Source organism: Parasteatoda tepidariorum, chromosome 1 (genome assembly GCF_043381705.1).
Source record: "Parasteatoda tepidariorum isolate YZ-2023 chromosome 1, CAS_Ptep_4.0, whole genome shotgun sequence".
Classification (NCBI taxonomy): domain Eukaryota; kingdom Metazoa; phylum Arthropoda; class Arachnida; order Araneae; family Theridiidae; genus Parasteatoda; species Parasteatoda tepidariorum.
Genome location: NC_092204.1, coordinates 20,986,953 through 21,010,210, shown reverse-complemented (window position 1 = coordinate 21,010,210; position 23,258 = coordinate 20,986,953). Strand labels below are relative to the sequence as shown.

The 23,258-nt window shown below is 26.4% G+C and overlaps 1 protein-coding gene across 1 annotated transcript in view; it reads left to right on the top strand.

Moving 5' to 3' along the window:
* The first annotated feature begins 10,526 nt into the window (after window positions 1-10,526).
* LOC107445810 (E3 ubiquitin-protein ligase HERC2) overlaps window positions 10,527-23,258 on the top strand; it is a 129,383-nt gene continuing 116,651 nt past the window's right edge. The window contains exons 1-9 of the mRNA XM_071178954.1: window positions 10,527-10,640; window positions 10,773-10,794; window positions 12,762-12,858; window positions 14,018-14,099; window positions 14,512-14,682; window positions 15,974-16,181; window positions 17,558-17,812; window positions 19,559-19,735; window positions 22,671-22,752. Of these exons, the coding sequence (XP_071035055.1) occupies window positions 10,781-10,794; window positions 12,762-12,858; window positions 14,018-14,099; window positions 14,512-14,682; window positions 15,974-16,181; window positions 17,558-17,812; window positions 19,559-19,735; window positions 22,671-22,752 (1,086 nt within the window). The 5' untranslated portion in view covers window positions 10,527-10,640; window positions 10,773-10,780. The remainder of the gene's footprint in view (window positions 10,641-10,772; window positions 10,795-12,761; window positions 12,859-14,017; window positions 14,100-14,511; window positions 14,683-15,973; window positions 16,182-17,557; window positions 17,813-19,558; window positions 19,736-22,670; window positions 22,753-23,258) is intronic.

The following is a 23,258-nucleotide window of genomic DNA, read 5'->3' as shown; positions in this document are numbered from 1 at the left end:
AAGTTTTTTTTTTTGTTTTTTTTTTATTTTTATTTTTTTAAAATTGCTAGCAGTTTAAAAATTACAACAACCGATAACTGAGCCAGAGTTGACGTTTTCTATGTACGTTTGAATTATTTATATGTCGTGGTCATTAAATTGAATAAACTTAACCAATAAGAATAAGTCTACACAAAATTGGCGGAATCTTCCTTTTGGGGCTTGCTTTTTCGCACTAATCTGGTGGATTTTGCTAGGACAGTGATTCTGGACCATAAGCACATGTAACTTCAAAATAAATACGGCACCTTCCTCTGTAGCGTGAAAAAATATTTTTTCTAGTGGTAGCAAAAGTAATGCATTGATATTTAACTAAATTGGAATTTTAGAAAACTTGTGCACCACTACAACTTTAAATATTATAGTTATTAATTTCTTAAATATCTCTTAATGCAGGATAGTACCAGTTAATACAGGATTAAAAAATAATAATTTAAGCATAAGTTAAATTTAAAATATTTAATTTAAAATTAAATGAACGAAAATAAATTTCGAAGTAAAAGTTGAATTTTAAAAAATAGAAAACGAAATGATATTTTCAAAATAAAGCAATCATTTAATTAAGAATCAAAAATTTTCAATTTTTTGCTAGCCTTTGTTTGACAAAAACTTATTTTATTTTTGTTGGAAGAAAGTAATGAAATTTATTTTATTTTAATTCATTTAAAATATGTCATTGTTGTCACATGTATTTTAATTCATTTTAAATATTTCTACAATAAAAAAATTTAAAATAAAAATAATAAACCAACACGTAAAAAATTAATTTTTAAATTGTTATCATTTAGTAACGTGAATAACTTCAGATTACTTTAAAACAATTATTTATTTGAAGAGAAATTTTTTTTTACAAATTTTCATTTGCGTGAATAAATTTGAAAAAAAATCTTAAATTTAAAAATTATAAGTCAGAAAAAAAATCTAATTGTTATCAATTGATACAGAACTTAAAATTACTTTAAATCGAACTTTTAAAATAATTATTTATTATAAAATTTTTTATTAAGTTTTAAAAACAACAAATTTTAGGTGGTTGAAAAAATCGATGTAGCTTTTTTTATAATTAAATGCGAAGTTTAGAATCAAAATGAAATTTGTTTTACAATCAGAATTCATAAGCAGTATTATTATTATTTGATAAAAATTATTAATATAAAAAAAGATTATTTTTTAAATTGTTATCATTTAGTAACGTGAATAACTTCAGATTACTTTAAAACAATTATTTATTTGAAAAGAAAATTTTATTTAAAAAAAAAATTTTTTTTTTTACAAATATTTAGTTGCATGAATAAGTTTGAAACAAAAATCTTAAATTTAAAAATCATAACTTAAAAAAAAAAAAAAACATTATCAATTGATTCTGAACATCAAATTACTTTAAACCGAACTCTTAAAGTAATTATTTATTATAAAAAAAATTTAATTAAGTTTTAAAAACAGCAAATTTTAGGTGGTTGAAAAAATCTAGGTAGCTTTTCCTATAATCCAATGCGAAGTTTAGAAGCAAAATAAAGTTTGTTTTACAATCAGAATTCATAAACATTACTATTATTTGAAAAAATATATTAATATAAAAATAAAGAGAGAGAGAGAAACAATAATTTTAATCTTTGCTGGAAAGCAATTTATTAAAATAATTTTTTTGTTTTAATTTTAAATATCTCAATAATTGTTAAAAAAAAAAAACTGTTATCAATTGATACGGAACATCAAGTTACTTTATACCGAACTTTTAAAATAATTATTTATTATAAATAAATTTAATTAAGTTTTAAAAACAACAAATTTTAGGTGCTGGAAAAAATCTATGCAGCTTTTTTTTATAATCTAATGCGAAGTTTGGAAGCAAAATAAAATTTGTTTTACGATCAGAATTCATAAACAGTATTATTATTTGATAAAAATTATTAATATAAAAAAAGAGAGAGCGAAACAATAATTTTAATCTTTGCTAAAAAATATTTTATCAAAAAAACTTTTTTTTTTAAATTTTAAATAACTCAATAATTGTTTAAAAAAAAATTATCAATTGATAAAGAACACCAAATTACTTTAAACCGAACTTTCAAAATAATTATTTATCATAAAAAAAATTAATTAAGTTTTAAAAACAAAAAATTTTAGATGGTTGAAAAAATATCTATGTCGCTTTTTTTTATAGTCCAATGCAAAGTTTGGAAGCAAAATAAAATTTGTTTTACAATCAGAATTCATAAACATTATTATTATTTGATGAAAATTATTAATTTAAAATAGGAGAGAGAAACAATAATTTTGATATTTGCTAAAAAAAAATTTTATTAAAATAATTTTTTTTAAAATTTTAATTAACTCAATAATCGTATAAATAAGTATTTGCTCGAAAATTTGGTTGGAGAAAAAGCACAACACATTTGTTTATGTATCCATGGGAAAGTATATCTTTGATGAGAAGCACCGCGAAGTTTGTTTTACAATCAGAATTCTTAAACATTATTATTATATGAAAAAAAATTATCAATATAAAAAAGAGAGAGAAACAATAATTTTAATCTTTGCAAAAAAAAAATTTAGTAAAATAATTTTTTTAAAATTTCAAATAACTCAAGAATCATATAAATAAGTACTTACGCGAAAATTTGGATGGAGAAAAAGCACAACAAATTTGTTTATGTATCCATGGGTAAGTATATCTTTGATGAGAAACACCGCGAAGTTTGTTTTACAATCAGAATTCATAAACATTACTATTATTTAATAAAAATTATTAATATAAAGAAAAAGAGAGAGAGAGAAACAATAATTTTGATATTTGCTAAAAAAAATTTTATTGAAATAATTTTTTTTTAAATTTTAATTAACTCAATAATTGTATAAATAAGTACCTGCTCGAAAATTTGGTTGGAGAAAAAGCACAACACATTTGTTTATGTATCCATGGGAAAGTATATTTTATTTTTATTTTTTTAAAATTGCNTTAACAATTATTTTATTATTTTTAATGATTTTATTAAATAACAGTCAAAAATATTGAACTCTCAGAACGCAAATTTTTACACCATTTTAAACTGTGTAATTTTTTTTAAGACAAAATACGAAATAAATTGTTCGAATAATTCTTGAAAAATGAGAGACAGAAAATACGATTTCTTTTTTTCTCAATTTTTCTCCCCCAATCAAAAACTATTCCACATTTTCGTTCAAATTTTGTATATTATCATTTTAAATGACATAGTTTAAAATGTTTAGAAATGTATATACCTTATGCTTACACCTTAAACAATTTTCGTCCACTATTAAAAAGAAAATTATAAATTATAATTACTTTAAAATTTGATTGAAATTTTTTTATATTTTTTACTTGAAATTGTTTTTGGAGAGACGAATTTTATAAACGTGTGCAACAATTTTTCGATTCGATAAAAAAAAACTTTCCATGGTCGTTCGAAATACGCAAAAAATGAAATTAGCATCGAAGGACTCAAATTTTCGACCGCTCTCCTAACTACAGGCGCTACAGTCTAGATATATATATTCCAGATTTCAGTTACCCCCAGAATTTTGTTAGACAAGAATTCGAATCAGTCACAAAATAAATAAATAAAGTATGTTTATAGAGAAAAAGTACCTTTGTGTCTGATTTCGTTAACCAAAATATCACCCGTACTATTTAATTTTATTTTATAATCGTCGTTGAACCGCCGACCCAGTTTTGGGTTTACAGCTACTTATGTTTAACTCCATAGCCTTGTAATTTTGAACCCAATCCAGAAGACATGGGAACTCCTGATTCAAATATAAGGAGAAATTTGTCTGCGTGGAGGATCTTTTGGTGGAACTAACTCGCGTTTGCGTTACATGGAGAGGAAAACCACGAAAACCTCCAAAGGTTAGCCTGACAGTAAGAAAAGAAAATTATAACTCTAACCTATGATCCGTCTACCACTAAGGATAGCTTACGTCAGCACTGTGGTGTGTGTGCGAGCCAGGTGCGAAATTCGTATCGACCAGCCATCGCTGGGATTCGAACCCAGATCACTCCATTGGAAGATGAATGCTCTATCCCCAGAGCCACCCAGGATCTGTTCTATTTAATAAGCAAATTTGAGGCCTTGATGCATTTCGATATTGACGCTTAGTTCGCAAAAGTCTGATAACTTGAACGAAATTATCTGAAGCCAGTCGCTCAATTTAAATTATTTCCCCCCTCCTTCTTCTTTCGTCTCTGTTTTATAATTTTTTAGTTATATGCTTTGCTTATTTTTATTTATTTTTATTTTATTTTATTTTATTTTATTTATTTTGCTTGCTGATTCTACTACCATTTTTATAAGGGTATTTTTCATCAAATTTGTTTAATTGGGCATGAAAGGATGATGGAAACATTAAATAAACAAGGGATTTACAATTAGAGCCCCTACTCGCTGCTGCTCGGCAACAGCCTACCCCCGGAACTGTTTTCGCGCTTTTATTCGGCTCATTTTTTGATCCGTGCTCTATTTTTCTAGCCCTCCAGGTACACCAGCATCTTATTTAAGCTATATATTCTTACAGAATCCGAAATGGTGTGGCATTCCATCACCACTCGGATTGTAAAGTAATCAGTACGAAGTTTTTCAAGGAAGTAATGCACACAAAGGTTAAAATAAATATCGATATTTATATTTCATAAAAATGCACTAAGTATTTATTTTGTATCTTTCGATGCCAGAGGTTCCGGCGTGCTCCGCTTTGTAGGAAAACTTTCTCTTGGGGTAACTGAATCCATGTCTCAGTGTACGATTTTTAATTGAATAAATTTGTTACCAAGTAATTTTTGTTCTACCTCTGCATGAATATAATTCAAACGTGTTTACAGTATCAGGATTGCCAACAACTAAGCTTTTACAAATGCCGAAACAAAATAATAAGAAAAATCACCTGTGCCAGATGGTTCATTAGAAATGCAAATATTCACAAAGACCTCAAGAATCCGATCTTATCACAATATATTCATAAATTGAATGCAGATTTCTTCTACAAGGCCAAAAAATGTAATGCAGCTAACTTTTACCAGATATTTAACTTTGAGAACTGCAAAAAAGACATAAAATACAGACCAATAGCCGCTCACTTTACATTCAATGCCTCATATCAAAATCATCAAAATGAATAAAAGCTTTAACGAATTTCTTATCACAGATCCACCTATAACATTCGCTTCAACAACTACAATATTGAAAGTTTTATCAAGCGTTTCCCCACTTTGACCATCAAAACTGAAGTCACACATAGTTTAGAGCAAGCTGCTCTGTTTCATTTTCATTATTATTATTTATTCAAGCAAAGTGCTTGAATCTCCCTGACAGCTACCACATTGCCTGCTAACCTCAACGAAACCAAAAAAATGACAAATACTGCACGATGAATGGGATAGGGGCCGCTTAGCGGCCCAGGAGCCTAGATCCAAAAGCAAGACAAGACAACTAAGCTTTTGGCAAAATAGTTTGGAAAATAAGTTTAAATGAAATTTATGAAGCAAAGAATAATGCATTAAAACATAAACTTAGCTGCCACTAGAAGAAATTCTTCCAAAAAAGCGTAGTAAGTTGAAAGGCTTGTAATATGCCAATTTGATTCTCGTTTCTCGTGGAGAGCCTGTTAGCCACTTCAGATCCATAATGAACATTAGGGCACCACACGCACCACAGTACAGAATACCGTGCCGTGGTGGTGGCTCAGGGGATAGAGCGTTCACCTTCCAATGAAGTAAATAGGGTTCGAATCCCAGCGATGTCTGAGTGCTACGAATTCCGCACCGACCATAGTGTTCACGTGAAATATCCTTAGTGGTAGATGGATCAGGGGCTAGAGTCCCCTTTCCGTCAGGCTGACCATGGGAAGTTTTCGTGTTTTTCTTCTCCATGTGACTCAAATGCGGATTAAATCTATCAAAAAGTCATCCACGAAGGTAAATTTCTCCCAATACTGGATCCAGGACTTCCATTGTCTTCTGGATTGGGTTCAAAATTACATGGCTAAGGAGTTAAACATTTGTAGTCGTAAACCCGAAATTGGGTCGGCTGTTCATATTCCGTCTGTTATAAATTAAATTAAAGTACAGGACATCCACAACCTGTACGGCGTATCACTAATATACTAATGGAATGTATTTCCTGCCTGCGTTTATGTTAGCGGACACAATTTTGAGGAGTTCCTGTGATGGGGGACTTAATGTTATTTAATTTCATTTCTTTGAATAAAATGCTTTTCTTCATTTTATCGGTTCCATTTCTGTCTGTCGTGTTTCCAATCATTTCATGACACAGTATGCTTCGTGCTCTAGCGCTTTACGACTCGCGTTTCGACCATGGATTACATAGTGATTTGCTCTTGTATAATTGCCCTCTATCACCCCCTAACGTATGTATCATGAGTTTTGGAACACTCTGTACACAGATCGCTGTATAAAATAAAATTAATAGCATAAATAATTTAAGTAATTTTTTTCTTCTCAAAAGCCAGTTTAACATAGTATGGAATTTTTTTTCTCGTAGGTTTGGAACTTTCCAGCATATTCAACCCCTCTCTTTATGCTAGGGATGGGTAAACAACAATTTTTGTTTTGGTATCAGCTACAAATTGACACTGATACATTTAAGTATCAGTTACAAAAACCTGATACTTTTATAAATTAATCTTTCTTAAAGTTTATATTGAATTTATATGCTTATAATGAGTTTTAATTCAATTTAAATTGCAGACTTAAAAATAATATTGGTCGTAAAATAAACGAAAATTGATTCTTCTACAACTTTGTACGTTAAAAATAAATTAAAAATAAATAATTATAAACTAATAAACTTAATACTTAAAATTTATTTTTTAATCTTTAGGAGTTTTCCTTCATTAGTTAACTTTATATTTTATAAATGAATTGATACAAAATAAACTCGCTACTTTCATGATGTATTCATTTAAAGTACTGGATATTTTTAAGCAGTTAGGGTAAATACCAAATAAACTGATACAAACCCATATCTATTGTATACGACTCTGTGGATAAATCTTGCATTTTGTTAGTACCAAATGAAAAATAAAAACCGGATTTTCTGATACCGTTTATAATTGAAATTTTCACAATGCGTTTGAATTGAATAACTAATAAGTAGTAAATACCCCATGCACGTCTCAAGGTTAAAAAAAATCAATTTCTGTGACAAGTTAGTTTCAATTAGTTCTGTAATTAGTTTCTATAAAAAGTTACCAGTTTCCATATAAATATATAGTAAAATTTTAAAAACTATGGTCAGGACTGCTACAATATGGAAAAACCTATAAGTATCAGCTAAGGTTTCTCAAACCGAACAATGTTCAAATTTTAACTTCCACTTGATCATTACAAAAACAGTCCCCAATTCCCCCCCCCCATCTTAATTAATTTTTTTGAGGTAAATATTTACATATAACTTAAAACAACTAAATTTTTATTTTCTCGATTTTGCTACCTCTTAAAAAAAGAAAAAAAAGCATATGACGTATAACATTGCTGTGTAGACAAACAGGGCATTGTTTCCAATACATTTTTTATCCTAAATCCATTATCAATATTTAGTTGGAGGAACTAATAATTTCAAAATTGAGTGTTTTATAAAGAGCAAAAAGTTATAAGTCAAAAATCATAATTTGTATACCCTCAAAACTTTTAGACCTGTAAACTTGATTTTTTTCCCATTCAATCCAGCGTAAAAAAAGAAAAAAAAATTATTAGAAATAATACCTCACTTGTCCAAAAAGTAATTCAAAATTTTTCACACTTTTGGCTCTCTCTGCCCCTTAGTAACTTCAAGATGGCGTCTAAGGCTTAACTCGGAGTAGGAAAATCACCAGGTTTCCGTAATGAACTTAAATTACAAATTTCAAAATTACTTTTTACAGTTTGCCACCTATTAAACCTGGAACTTTTTCTTCACAAAGTAGCTAAAAAACAGTCAGAAGTAATTAAATTTACATTGAATTTTGCGTTTCTGTTAACCACTTATCAATATTCAGTTGAATTATAATATTCCATTTGGATTATGAAAACAATGTTTATGAAAAAAATAGTAAAAAGCTGTTTTAATGAATTTGTAGCTAAATTGACAATATAGACTTTTGAGACTATACATTTAAACTAAAATAAACATTCTAAATTTATAAAATTATCAAAAAGCTTGCTACCAGCTTTTACTTTCTTAAAGTTCCTCAAAGCAGGAATATATAAATGATTAACCCATCGCGAACTACTGTTGTAAGGACGCAACTTTTGTAATGCTGTTAAAAAGTACCTTTTTGAAAAAAAATGATAGGTTATTTATGCTTAGATATTTTTTAGTGTTAGCTTCCTCTTTAGTTTCAAAGTATCGAGGCAAAGCAATTTCAAATCAAATCATATTTGAAACTTTTTTTACGACTTTTCTATTTGTGCCTATCTTACTTTAAAAAGGGTGGTTCTTTTTTTTTAAAGAAAAAAAATGTGATTGCACCAAGAGATTACATTTCTGGAATTCAATTTTAGAAACATGATAGTTTTGTTCATCATGATTTATATACAGAGCATAAATAGTATGTATATTTAGGTAATTGTGTGTAACTAAAATTGATAGTTAAGTATAGATATATGTACACCACTTTCTGTGATCGGACTTGATTGAGTTACATGTTTGTCTACAATTCGGCATCTTATTATATTAAAAGCTTCTATCAAGAAAAAGTAAAAGTTGACAGGTATGTCAATTTAAAAAGGAATATTTTTGTTATTAATATTGGTAAGTATTACTCATACCTTGTTTCTTCAAAAGTAAATTAAGAATAAGTTACTTCTTCAAGAATAAATTAAGCTTCAGTTTTTTTTTTTTTTTTTTTTTTTTTTTTTTTTNTTAACTAAAGTTTTTTTTTTTTTTTTTTGAAAAGTGAAAGTTTATGGGGGGAGGGACATCCCTAAATTGGTTTATTGGTTAAGAAAAAAATAAATTATCTCAGTTTCAGCTGAGAAGAATGATAGAAATTTTTCAGGACTTTAAGGTTGCCATATAATCATAAAAATTGACAAAAATTTATCTTTTTTTAACTACAAAAAGGTTGTTTATTTTTAATATCAAATTTTTTAAACTATGTAAAAATTATTAATTTTTCAAATAAATTGCATACAAAATTTGATTTAAGTTTTAAGAAAACATGAAAATTCTAAGCACGCAATAATTGTTTTTATAAATTCCATTTATAAATTCCGCAATAAATTCCATTTTTTTTTATTATTAACAAATTAGTTAATAAAAATAATGTATTTCACGTGGATACCTCATAGAAACAAAGGCTCAAAAATTTCAGTGATCATAATTACTTTTAAGTATTGATATGAGGATTGTTGACTCAGAAAACTTACGCTTATCACTTTCACGGTTAAAAAACTTTTCGATTAAACAATTCAAAATTTTGTATATTTCTTGAGTAATGTTTAGGGAACATTCTTATGACATTCTGATCAATTTAGAACATTCCAATCTATTTAGCGAAAGCGTTTAGCAGAAGTATTATTATTACAATTATTTCGTATTCATCTTGGGTACCGCTTGACAGCAAAGAGGGTGTGTGTGGTTACCTTGAATATTTAGAACCTATTTTTTATAAAGGAAATTAAAGCGCTCTCTTTTCATTGGTATGTAGATTGCTAATCTCTAATCTACATACCAATATAATATATCTCAGTAAATACAAATTAACATAACTAGTTATGTTAAGTTTAGCCAAACTTATTTTTAATTAATAAGCAGACGGAAAACTTTTTCATAATTACTAAATACTTACACTTACAAAATACTTACAGATACTTTTCTATTTTGGTAAGTATGAAGAGTAAATATTTTTCATATTTGCAAAATTATTTTTTTTTTCATTTAGTATATAGTTTAAGTGATACATGGAAGTTCTTTTATACTTATGATACGACTTTTTTTAGAAGTTTAATTTCCAGACTGATAAATGGAACAAGTTACATTGTTACAAGTATATTTGTACTTGATAGATAATGAAGATAGTATCGTAATACTATGGTCAGTAATATACTATCGAGAAGTAAATATTACAAGTACAATAACAATAAAAGATGTGTTGTAGAAACAAAAAAAAATTTGAAACGCCACTAAAGTTTTAGTACGACTATAGTTGTTAGCGCCATCTATACTTTATAAGGTTGCCTATTCATACATCTTTTGCTGCAGAAAAAGGCTTTTAAGCAAATTTTACATCAAACAAAAATAAGCAGCCGCAACTGTTCGTTTCTAATCAAAAAAATAAACAAATGTTTATATATGTAATGTATTGTATTGAAAGTCAGCAAAATGAAATTCTGTTTTAAAAACCACAGAAATTCTTAACTCTGAATTGAATTTTAAGTGATTTGCCTCTTAAAATGAAATTACAATGAGAGTAAATAGCAAACAGTATGAACATTTATATGCGAGCAGCATAGTAGTCTGCTTAGTTTTTTATAAATTATTATAAAATAATGACTTAATTAATTATCCTATCATATAAAAATTCAAATATGAACAACAAATATTTTGTTAGTAATTAAAAAGAGCTGATTTGAAGTGGTCTTCGGGNAAACGTCATTTTTGCCGTTCTTGGCCACGCCCCCTCAAAAAACTCCCCGCAGGCACTCGTAGGGATCTCGCCAAATTTTGGCGCCAATTTTGGCGTAGATCACGATACGGAAATCATCCCTGGTCTTCAGTACAATATGGATTCAAAAGTGTAAGTATTTTATAATTAATAATAAATTTTTTTACAGAGTTTTCATATTGTTTGCAGTGAAATTGTGGTGTTATATGAGTTGCAATATTTATTAATTTTGATAAAATTGATTCCGAAGCTACTTCGACGCTTTGGTTGAATACATGTAATTATTATTTGCTAAATTTGTTAATTTAGCGTATTTTTTTATTAGCTTGTAGAATTTCTACTCTAATAATCATTTCTGAAAATATTTTTTCTAAGATAATTTAATTTTAATTGGAAAATAGAATCAATTATAACCATTATTGTTCCATTTTATTGATTTCCATCTCAAAGTTACTGGTTGTATGTCACAGCCATTTTTAATTGGTTTGTAACTCAATTTTCAAATTTCTAAGCAGCAAAAACACACTAATTATAAAATGGGATTATGTACAATACCTGTTCATTTTTCCTACCTCATTAATAATTTTATTGAAAAAAACTAAACTCTAGTTTTATTTTAGATTTTAGCTATTAAAGCATATTATAGAAGGTAGAATTATAAGTAAATTTTAATAAATAGCCTATTAGCAATGCAAAATAGATTCAATAGTATAAATCTCTCATTATTAGAAGCAATTTTTTTTAATTATTTTTTATTTTTGAGTTTCTATGTTGTTTGCAGTCAAATTGTGGCATTGTATCAGCTAAAATATTTTTATTAGTTTTCATAATAATTGATTCCTAAACTACTTTGACACGTTAGTTTAATTAATATAATTGTTGTTAATTTGCTTAATTTCTTATTAGCTTGTAAAAATTCTGCATTAGTAAGCACTTCTGATAGTAATTATTCAAAAATAATGTTAATTTTTTTTAACCATTATTGTTCCATTTTATTTTGTAATTTTTTTATTAATTTCCCTCTCAAAGTCACTGGTTGTATTACCCACCTTTTTCTTATTGATCTGTTGGTCATTTTTAATTTTTTAAGCAGCAAACATTTACTAATTAAAAAAAAGAATTGTGTACAATACTTGTTAAATTTTTCAGTTGCACTAATAATTTTATTAAAGGGAAAAAAAAAACTAAGTTTATTTATATGTTTATATTAGATTTTAACTATTAAAGTGTGTTTTAGAAATAAGAATTATAATTATTAAATTTCAATGAATAGCTCATTAGTGTTAAATCAAATCTGCATAATAAGAGTTAAAATTCTTCCTATATGTAAAGCTATAGCCTATAGGAGTTTTATATAATCTTAAAAATCCGTATGAATAATAAAGAAATATTTTAGTTTTTAAGAAAACTGAATAAGGTATTCAGAAGATAATAAAAATGTATCTATTGTAAACCTAATTTAAGATTTTGAGAAATATAAAAAATTGAATACATTAAAACTGAATTGATGCTAGCATTCCTATAGATATTGACTTGAAATCAATAACTAATGACTTAAAAAATTCTTTTAATTAGTAAGAAAGGGAGAAAATTACAAATTTTAGAGGAATATATCCTACATACTTATTATTATTAAGTACTGCTAAAACTAAAAATTAAAAAAAAAAAAAGATTGCAATATTGTTAATGATATTATTTTTTATTTATTTACCTTAATGTGTTCTTTATTCAAAATTGTTTGACTGTTTGCATTTACTACTGTTCCAATAAATAGTGATAGTGACTTAAAATCAACAGCTAATGACTTAGAAAATTCTTTTAATGATTAAAACAAGTTGAAAAAAAAAACAATTTAAAAAATTTTAGGGAAGTATATACTATTTACTTTTATTGTTTTTAAGTATTGTTAAAGCAAAAAGTTTAAAAAAAAAAATACGCAATGTTGTTGACGATAATTTTTATTTCTTTATATATATGTTAATGTGCTCTTTATTGAAAACTGTTAAACTGTTTACACATTCTTATCAAAATTTAATTTATTTATTCTCTATTTAACTCTTACTATGCACATTATTTGATTATTTTCATTTCATTTGTAGAAATCCAACACTTCAGCATTCCTTCAACTCTTGCAAGAAATTTCGAATTACTTTTCAAAGGAAATATGATTATGAGTGGCAAAAGTTGGATTTACAGGTAAATATAGTTACTATAATGCTTAAGATTTTTTTTTTTTGTTATTTAAAGTTTTGTATTTTCCCTGAAATTTTTATCTATTAAAAAAAGTTAGATAATATTTAGTGAACATGAGTTTCACGAATAAAAGAAACGGAACAAAAGGGATTTATATACATATAAAGCTATTTTTTTTGTTTTTTTGCTGCATAATGTGAGAAATGCTAACAGAAATGTCAAAGACTCAGCAACTTCATCAATTAAAATGCCATATTTATCTTTATTCTTTCCATTTTGTGTGAATTTCTTAAGATTTTTCTACAAATTTAATTAAGAAAAGTTTTTTTATGACTATTAATTGAGAATTTTTTTATTAGTAAAAATTAATTTTCTTTTGTTTGAATATTGTAAATTAAATATTTTTTCATAGTTATGAATCTGTAATAATAATAATTTCATTATTGCTATTGTTCCTTGACAGTAATGTTATTTACAGGATAGTTATGATTATTAGTGATTTGACTTAATGTCTTTGTAATTTTGAAAATCATAATGCCAAAATAATTTATTTGTTTTTCATCAATACTCTTGCATAAATATCTTAGTTGTTTTGAATTTATATAGAAAAGTCGCAACTGCTTCTGTAAATATGCCAAGAATTCTGAAAATACAAAAAATCTGGTTTAAACCAAAGAAATCCAAAAATGCAGTAAACTTTTTAAAGCGGTTTTTATGACTCTTGATATTATGCATTTAATATCTTTCATTCTATCTGTTTATGTCTTGCATGTATGTGTTTAAACTGTTAATTTTTTTAGTGGATGCTTAATTGAGTGCAATAAACATTAACTTTCTTTAATTGGACTTCTGTTATAATTGTGAAAATTTAGTAGTGCATATCGTTAAAATTATTTCTCTAAAAGACAAACTTGCAGAATAAAATGTTTTTATATATTCAATCTAATTGAATATTTATGGTGTATGGCTAGCATAGTTGTTTAATAAAAGAAATGCACCAACTATTTTGTGAAATAACAGTTGAAAATTATTAATTTAAAAAATTTATTTTCCACTAAAGCACAAATTGACACAAGTTAGCTCTAATTGAAATTTTTATTCTTTTATTGTAACAATTCTAATGATTATGTTTGTAGAAATTTATCTTGGTTGTAAATTTTAGGAAGCACTGTTTAACTTCGAAAAATTGGAGGAATCATTCAACAAGCTCCTTGAAAATGAGGAAATAACTTTCCACCCAAAAAGTATGACACAACTTTTTCTGTTATAACATTTTATCATTCTTTATTAATTTTTGTCTATCTTTTTTCTTTAATTATTATTAATTGTAAAGATCTCTAAACTACTTTCATTTCATGCTTTTTTTGTTATATTTTTTCCCCCTGCTTTTAATGAATCATTTCATCCATATTATGTGCCACTGTTATTTTTGTAAATTTCTTTATCTGGTGCATTTATTTCAAAAATTACTATTTTAAGTAGTGAAGATATTTTTGTGTGCGGTACATATAGCTTTAAATATATTCTCCTCCTATGGATTTGTTCTTAAATATTCTAAATATCACTATCTTAAAAAAAAAAAATATTAATATATGTTTTTCTTGGTTTTAATCATAAAACAAGTATGTAAATTTATTTTCTAATGATTCTTTTTAGCCAATTCCCACCGGACGGCTTCAGAATTGTGTAACTATCCATATGACAGAGAATGCAGATGTATGTTTTGCCTACAAAGTGATAGAGTTTCTGCTGAAATAAAAGATCCAAATATTGAAGATTATGATTCTTCAAGTTTTATAAACTCTTGGACCTGGGACTCAGAAATAAGTAAATACTCCATTTCTCTTCAATGGATTTTGTTTTCATACTTTGAAGTAATACTTTTCTGTGATACTTTTGATTTTTATTTAAAAATGAGGGAGTTCACTGTGATAAAAATTAAATCACTTACAAATGAATACTTTGTGTCTCGTAAACCATATAAAAATATAAATTTCTTTACATCTTTAAAGAGAATTTTTAAGATGTTCTCTTGGAAATAAGTAGTTTTAAAACCACATGGATAGTTTTTGAGAATTTTTTTAAGAAGAAAGAGATCCATCAATTAATATTACATATAAACTCTATATGTGTTATTAATTCATAGATCTCTTTCATTGATTGTATACTATAATTTTATATATTAGTTTATAATTTTTCATAAATGTTGATCTCAGATTAAAATTGACAAACTTGCTTTATTTAAATAAACTTCAGTTTTTTCAAGTACTAATTGAAGAAAGAACATTATTTTTGAATTATAATTATCTGATATTTCATTCACACCTTGAAACATATTTTGTTTTACAACAAAGATGGTTGTTATTTTTTGATTAAAGGAATCAATCAGTTTCAGCGTTTTTGTGCTTCTCAATTTTTGAAATTGTTCTCCTTACTTATCTGGTTTTGCTGAAAGAATAAGTGTCTTTCAACTAATGGATTAAAAAAAGGATTAGTACCTAGTTGCGTTTTAAAAATTACAATAATTATTATTTTTTCTAAAAACTATTCAAATAATGAATTATATTTAAAAATAAATAATTCAAAGTTTCAAAAAGGGTTTAGTTCAGAAATAAATTTGTTTACATATATCTTTTCAATCATTCCTTTGTTATTTTACAATGAAATTTAAATTGTTAGATTAATATTTATTTTAGGTTTCCATTAAAAATTCGAAATCATAATTTTTTAGCAGCCAATATCACCTTACTAATTAATTAAATTAACAATTAATTAAATTAGCAATTAATTAAACTAATTTTGTTTTAATTAACAAAATGCTTTATTTTGATTCTTTTCTTAACTAGTTTCCATTTTTGAAACAAATTGTTTGGAACTATAATTTTACTACAGTCTACCATTTTAAATATAGATTATCTTAAGAATTAATTGCATAATAGGAAATATCATTGTAAAGTAATCACATGATATTTCATTATCATGCACTTTATAATCATTAGGTATTTATTTTTTTAATATTAAATTTTTAAAATTTTGGATCAATTTTAATGCTTTATTTTATTCATATTTTTGGCTAATATTTTACTTCATATTAATCATACCTGTTTTTTGCATTTAGCTTCTGTACAAATTAAAGATTGCTTAAAGATTATTCAGAACGAACAAAGATTGCTAATATCAGATGCAGTTTGTTCTACACTTTTCTCTTCTTTGCTTCGAAGTCGCTTACTTATTCTTCATCGATACTTTTCTGCATATCCTCAGGGAGCTTTGATACCTCACGATTATGTTAACAATAAAGCAAAGTCATGTGAAGAATCTGATTGGTACATTTTTTTTATTGTTTATATTAATAAAGAAAACAATGTTAATGAAATATTTATTAAATTATAAAATTATTTTTTATTTCACAGATGCTTTCTGTATTAAATATATATTAATCAAATCAATTAAAATTTACTGAGTTCTTAAAAATAAGTACTAAGAATACTGAAATAGTTGCAAAATATTATAACATCCAAAAAAAGAAAAAAAATTATTGTAGAGTTTAATTGCTCCTATTTGTAATTTTATGTTATGCCTTTTTAGCATTTTTTTACATGTAAATGTAGATTTTGTACTTTTATTTATAATTTTCTCTTTTTCTACCATTTACCAACTGCACAGATTAAATTACCAGTACTCATTTGTTGCTAAATACTTTTAAACAGACTCATTGGAAATTTATTATTTTTTTATTTTAAGTTATAATCTTAAATTATTTCTTAATCTTTGCAAATGCATAGATATATACGCATATATACAGTGAAACCTCCAGAAAGGACCATCTCTGTGTAGTGATTTCCTCTATTTACGACCACTTTTGGGATGCACGGAAATTTTTCCATAGACTTTGTTTAAGAAAACCTTTAGTAGAGATCATCAAAACCTACCGGTCAAGCTTCCACAAAAATGTGGTAACGGTCAAGTATGGAAACACAAAAAAATATCAAAACAAAAAATATTAACAGATAAGTAGATTCGAATGTATTTGAAATATTTGTGAGTAGCTCTTATTTAGAGAGCCTTTTTTGACGATCTCTGAAAGACAGCGATATTTTTATGTTGCAGTCAGAATGCACTAAAGACGATGCAATCAATGATTAATCTTTAGAGTTGAAAGTTAAATTAGAAAAGAAAAATTTTTTTTGAGAAAAAAAACTATGCTTTTAAGCAAATAAACCTCTTCTCATTTTTTAAAACTAACTAATTTTTATGATGTAAAATTAAATGCAAACTTAAACAAAAATGTAATTGTTTATTTATTTGAAAAAGTTCTATCATTCTTAATTAGTAAATTTGTATTTACACAGAGTCAGGGATTATTTTTATTGACGCTAAGTTTTATTCATTAGTCCGGTTTTCATGAAGCAACACAAGTGGCACTTCTGCACCAAGAAAATGACACTGAGTAGAGTTAAAATCTCTTGCGAAAAATCTTGTACCTTCGATAACATTTTAAAGTCACTAGAGGTAACCTTAAAGAACTACCAACGTCCAGTAACTGCCATTTTACAGTGTAACAGTTTACAGTGTGTTTAATTATTGCTTTTATTTTCAATTTTTATATTTTATTATGCACTAGAATGTTATTTCTAATGTTTCAATTTGCATATTTAAACAAAGCAGAAAAGTTAAAAAGAAAGAAATTTTTTCTTACTAGTACAACTGATGAACAACCTCTGACAACTCTTGCAAAAATAGGATGCAATATTGCCATGAGCTTTGCATTTACTTCTTTAAGACGGGCATGGAGGTCTGGAGAAGATGCTGACCTTTGCAGTGAGCTTCTATGTGAGACTTTAAATGCTTTGAAAGTTCTTCCAGAAGGTTCCTTTTTCGATTGCACTTCAATATCACCCATATGGCTTGAAACAATTGAACGTGCATCCATATTTCTTCGGAATGTTGTTCTCGAGTAAGTGAACACTGAATATTTTTTTAATACTTTATAGCTGTTTATGGGTTGCTTTTATTGCTATTTATGATTGCTTTTTATGGTTGTTCAATGCTTTACAAAAATGAGCTGGAAACTCTATGAAGATGCCTTACTTTTTATATATTTTTTTTATTTACTTAAATTAAATTAATGTTTGTGTGACTGATATTAACGTTATGTGAATCTGCGCAACTGTTCAACACTTGGAAGGAAAAAATGGCTATTCATATCCAGAAAAGTTTGCATTTCCTTGACAAATTATATTGCTTTGACTGTTATAACAGTGATTAAATCATTTCGACCCCATATCAGTCAGATTCTGTATTTTACAAACATTAGATTGAGGAACTTGCACCAAGACAAACGGGCATCAATAGACATAGAATAGTTTGCATAGCAACAATTTCTGTAAGCTATTGTAGTTGCGTTATTAATGCCATAACCTTTATGAACTTCACATAGTTTCTATTTATTGTTTATCAATCTATAATTTTTGAATTATAAATTCGTTTCAAAATCTGATTGAAGCTAATAATAACAGGGTTTTGTGAATTTTTTTCTACATTAAATCAACAATTTATTAAAGATTTTCTCGTTAAGTTTGGGATCACCTTATATCAAGGTTCGAAATTAAGGAATTTGCATGAACTTTATTTTGTTACAGTATTCATGTTATATAATGAGTTGATTAGGTGTAATAAGTATAATTTGTCATTCGGATGCTAGTTTTTGTAAATCTCAATTTTTCATGCAACATTCTTTGTGTTGAAAATACCATAAATTAATAAAAAAATTTGAATAAATGTTTAAAACTTCTCATTTCTAATAGTTTTATTTAAATACAGTCTTTTGTAGAACTAGTCAATTTTATTCTATGTTGATTATTGTACATTGACCATAATCCTGCTAGAATGGTATTCTGATTGTTACAACAATATTTGCAATAAATTGCAAACTTTAAAATCCTTTTAGTTATTTGTGAGCATTAGCAAACAAGAGGCAGATTCTTCTAATATGTTTATAATGCTCTTAATACTTTATATTGTGTTCCATTTTTTTTTCTAATAAGATTAACATGAGTAAAGTGTACCAGTTCATATTTTTCTACTTTTTGCAATTTAATTATAAAGCATACTTATTCTTTATGGTTAAAATTCTTGTAATAAGTCATTATAAAATTAGCCAAAGAATTTAAATGCAGTAAAAAGGTATTAAAATAAGTTTACCCTTATCTTGTTTGTAACAATTTAAGAATGATTAAATGATTTTCTTTCAAAAATTTCAAATTTTAATTGCATCTGAAATTGAACTTTTTTCTTATTTAAGCAAAGACTATTTGTCATGCAAGAAATCTGATCCTATTATATAGCCTTTGCTTATTTCTTGTTTACCTTATAATTGTGAAAATCTTAAGAAATTGGAGTATTACTTTTGATTTAAATTTAAGATTTACGAAAAAGTAAAGAAAATTAAATCCAGTTATTAGCCAGGAGAATCATGAAGGTTTTGGCTCCACATTTTTTTGGAGTAATGGTGTGGAGGTTGTAATGCAATTGTGTACTACATGCCTTTATTTCAAGATTAAATTCATTCAGGATTTGATTACATTCATCTGAGAAGCAATTTCATTATTGTTAAATGTTAGTTCTTTATATTTTATTTTGAAAATTAGTGTTTAGAATTCATAGGTTATAGTGTGTAATGATAGTACTAATTTTTTTGCAGAGACTTTCCTAGCAGCGTCAACTTTTCTAAAGAAAATGTTTCACTGAAAGATAAGCAAACTATTTTAGCTTTATTATTTGAATTTGCCATACAGCGTGCAAGTCTTCATGATATATTAGATGTCATTTTAATTCTTCTTAAATTATGGACGAAGCAACCACCGGAACTCAACAATAGGTATTTATTATTAAGCAATTGAAATAATTATGCTTTCTTTTTTTTAGTTTTTTTTTGTTGTTTTAGTTTTTTTATGGAGGAATTAATCCTAATTAAAATTCGTATATTTTTTAAAAAAATTTTTAGGTTTTCTCTCACTTTTACCTGAATAGTTCTGAAATTTTCTGAACTTTTCCTAAAATTAGTTTTTCTTTTGAACAAATTAAAAAGGCACAAATATTAATTTGCTAAAAAATGTGAAGAAATTTTTTTAAAAACTTCTGACATTATTTTTACTAATGAATAAATTGTTGACTGACTATTTGTAAGGATAGAAGGTTAGTAACTCTTGTGTGAGTTTAACAACATAACTAACAAATTTGTTGCCTGTGCAACAAATGCGTGTGGAATAAATTTGATGCCTGTGATTGCAATCTTGAAGTAAGCTTTTCAATGACTATTTTTGTGTTGATCATTGAGTTTCTCAAACATCAAATTCCTTCATTATAATATAAATTTATTTCAAGGTTGGCAAGTTTCTGTCGACGTGGTTAAAACCGGTAGAAACTGGTTAAAACTGGCAAGGCAGAAACCCTTTTCTGCCACATTTGTGGCAGCAATTCAGAAAATGACATAAAAGTAAGTACTGAGATTGACATACAATGAATAATTCATAGAAAAAACAATTAAATGTTAAACAAAGTACAATTTATTTACGAAATTATCACCATTCAAAATCAAATATTACATTGTTTGCACTCTGTAGTAATCTATATCAAAAGAGAGTTTTGATACAGTTTCTCTAACATACAGCAAAGATTAAAACTGTTATGTTATAATAATTGGATTGTTGCCATGCAAATTATGTCTTGAAAAGAAAAAAATTATTTGAAAATAGCTCTATTCAGTTATGTTAAGAGTGAAATGATAATAATTACTGAATTTCAGAGTTTAATATAATAAACTAAAATCTATTAATATTTATTATTACATTACTTTATTCTTTATTTTATCTAAATATTTGATATACTGCACTTTTTATATTTAATATAAACAAAATAATATATATTTTCAAACAATGAATTAAAAAGTTTGTTACAGTTACATGGAGTTACATTTTTCAGTTTACTTAAACAAAATGTCATTAAGCAATTACTAGAGCTAATATAGACGTTTTTTTAGTTTCTGCCAGTTTTTGCCGGTTTTTACCGGTTATAACCAGTTTCTGCCAGCAAAAAACCAACCCTGATTTATTTACAATAATATGGAGAGAAAGATCCTGAGAATTATGCACTTCTACAATTCAGGAAACATGGAAAATATTTATTTACATATGAACTTAAAAAGTTTAACTGAGCTTGAAAAGTCTTCATGTGTATACCTGTAATACATATAAATTTGACTTTTTATAATTTTTTTAAATGGAATATTGTAAAAAAACTTTGAAAAATACTAAAAATTGCGTAGTTAAGGGGGCTGCATGAAATTAATTTGTGGGCTGCAATCTGCAAACCCCTGCTCTAAGCTAAGTCGTAAACTTTTGTTTCTTCTCTACTTCTACAAAGCACTTTATTTTTAGACTCTACCATTTTATTAAAAAAATCTTTAAAAGTACTTCTAAATAAAATTGCTGTGAAGGATTGGAGCAACTTTACCAAGAAAAATAACAAAGAAAAATCTTTTTTTACGTACAAAAATAAAACAACAATAAACATATAAGAAAAAATGCTCTTTATTTTCTGACTTCTCCAAAAAGTCTTAAAATTTATAACTAAGATGTAAATGTTATATGTTGTAATAATACTAATGCTGGCTGGGAAAGTTTAAATAAAAAAAGGTNTATTACATTACTTTATTCTTTATTTTATATAAATATTTGATATACTGCACTTTTTATATTTAATATAAACGAAATAATATATATTTACAAACAATGAATTAAAAAGTTTGTTACAGTTACATGGAGTTATATTTTTCAGTTTACTTAAACAAAATGTCATTAAGCAATTACTAGAACTAATATAGACGTTTTTTTAGTTTCTGCCCGTTTTTGCCGGTTTTTACCGGTTATAACCAGTTTCTGCCAGCAAAAAGCCAACCCTGATTTATTTACAATAATATGGAGAGAAAGATTCTGAGAATTATGCACTTCTGCAATTCAGGAAACATGGAAAATATTTATTTACATATGAACTTAAAAAGCTTAACTGAGCTTGAAAAGTCTTCACGTGTATACCTGTAATACATATAAATTTGAGTTTTTATAATTTTTTTAAATGGAATATTGTAAAAAAATTTTGAAAAATACTAAAAATTGCATAGTTAAGGGGGCTGCATGAAATTATTTTGTGGGCTGCAATCTGCAAACCCCTGCTCTAAGCTAAGTCCTAAACTTTTGTTTCTTCTCTACTTCTACAAAGCACTTTATTTTTGGACTCTACCATTTTATTAAAAAAAATCTTTAAAAGTACTTCTAAATAAAATTGTTGTGAAGGATTGGAGCAACTTTACCAAGAAAAATAACAAAGAAAAATCTTTTTTTACTTACAAAAATAAAACAACAATAAACATATAAGAAAAAATGCTCTTTATTTTCTGACTTCTCCAAAAAGTCTTAAAATTTATAACTAAGATGTAAATGTTATATGTTGTAATAATACTAATGCTGGCTGGGAAAGTTTAAATAAAAAAAGGTGTTTTTCAATGAGTATAGATTTGTCGAAAGTTACTGTTCAAGGCGACTCATAGGTGCGCCATAATTGCTGCATTTATAATTGTATGACTACATTTCATTTTCTGTTCTCCACTTTTTTTCAGACATTTGCGATACAAGGTTGTCAAATTTTACTTCTCATGTTTTTAAAAAAAATTTTTTTAAACTGTTTTTTTTAGTGATTTGTTCAAATTACATGCATCTTGTGCAGTTATAATAAATTTTTTGTGAAAAAAATTACAGGATTATTGAATTTGATTCATGGAAAAAACTTTGTAAATACTTGAAGAAGTCATTGGAACCTGCTGAGCTTAACATATCAGAGGTAAGCTTCTTTCCATGTTTGTAATATTTATCAATATATATATATATTTTAAATTTTTATTTCTTTGAACTCTATATCAAAATTTGTGCATCTGTGTTTCTTCTACATAAGAACATTGTTTTGTCTTTTTGCAAAAAACCTTAAAAGTTTTATACGTTTAAAATGCTAGTATATTTTAAATTCAAGTTTAAGAAAAAGACCAAAATAAAGAAGAATAGTTAATTTTTTAAATCTTATTCTAATTTGATTTTCAATAGAGAAATACTCCAGTAATTACTTATTCTTGCTATTCTATTCTATTTGTACAGTCTCTAGTGTTCCTTTTTATTGATGATTCTATTTAGTAACCCCTTAAATCAGCAGCCTTCCCCATAACTGACGAAAGTAAATGCGAGAATGATTTCTTACCTTCTTCAGCAGCAATTAGATACCATTCAAACTGATTCATTAACAAATGTGGTCAGAAAGGTTTTGGCTCATTAGCGTATATGTTAAAATTCTTGTAA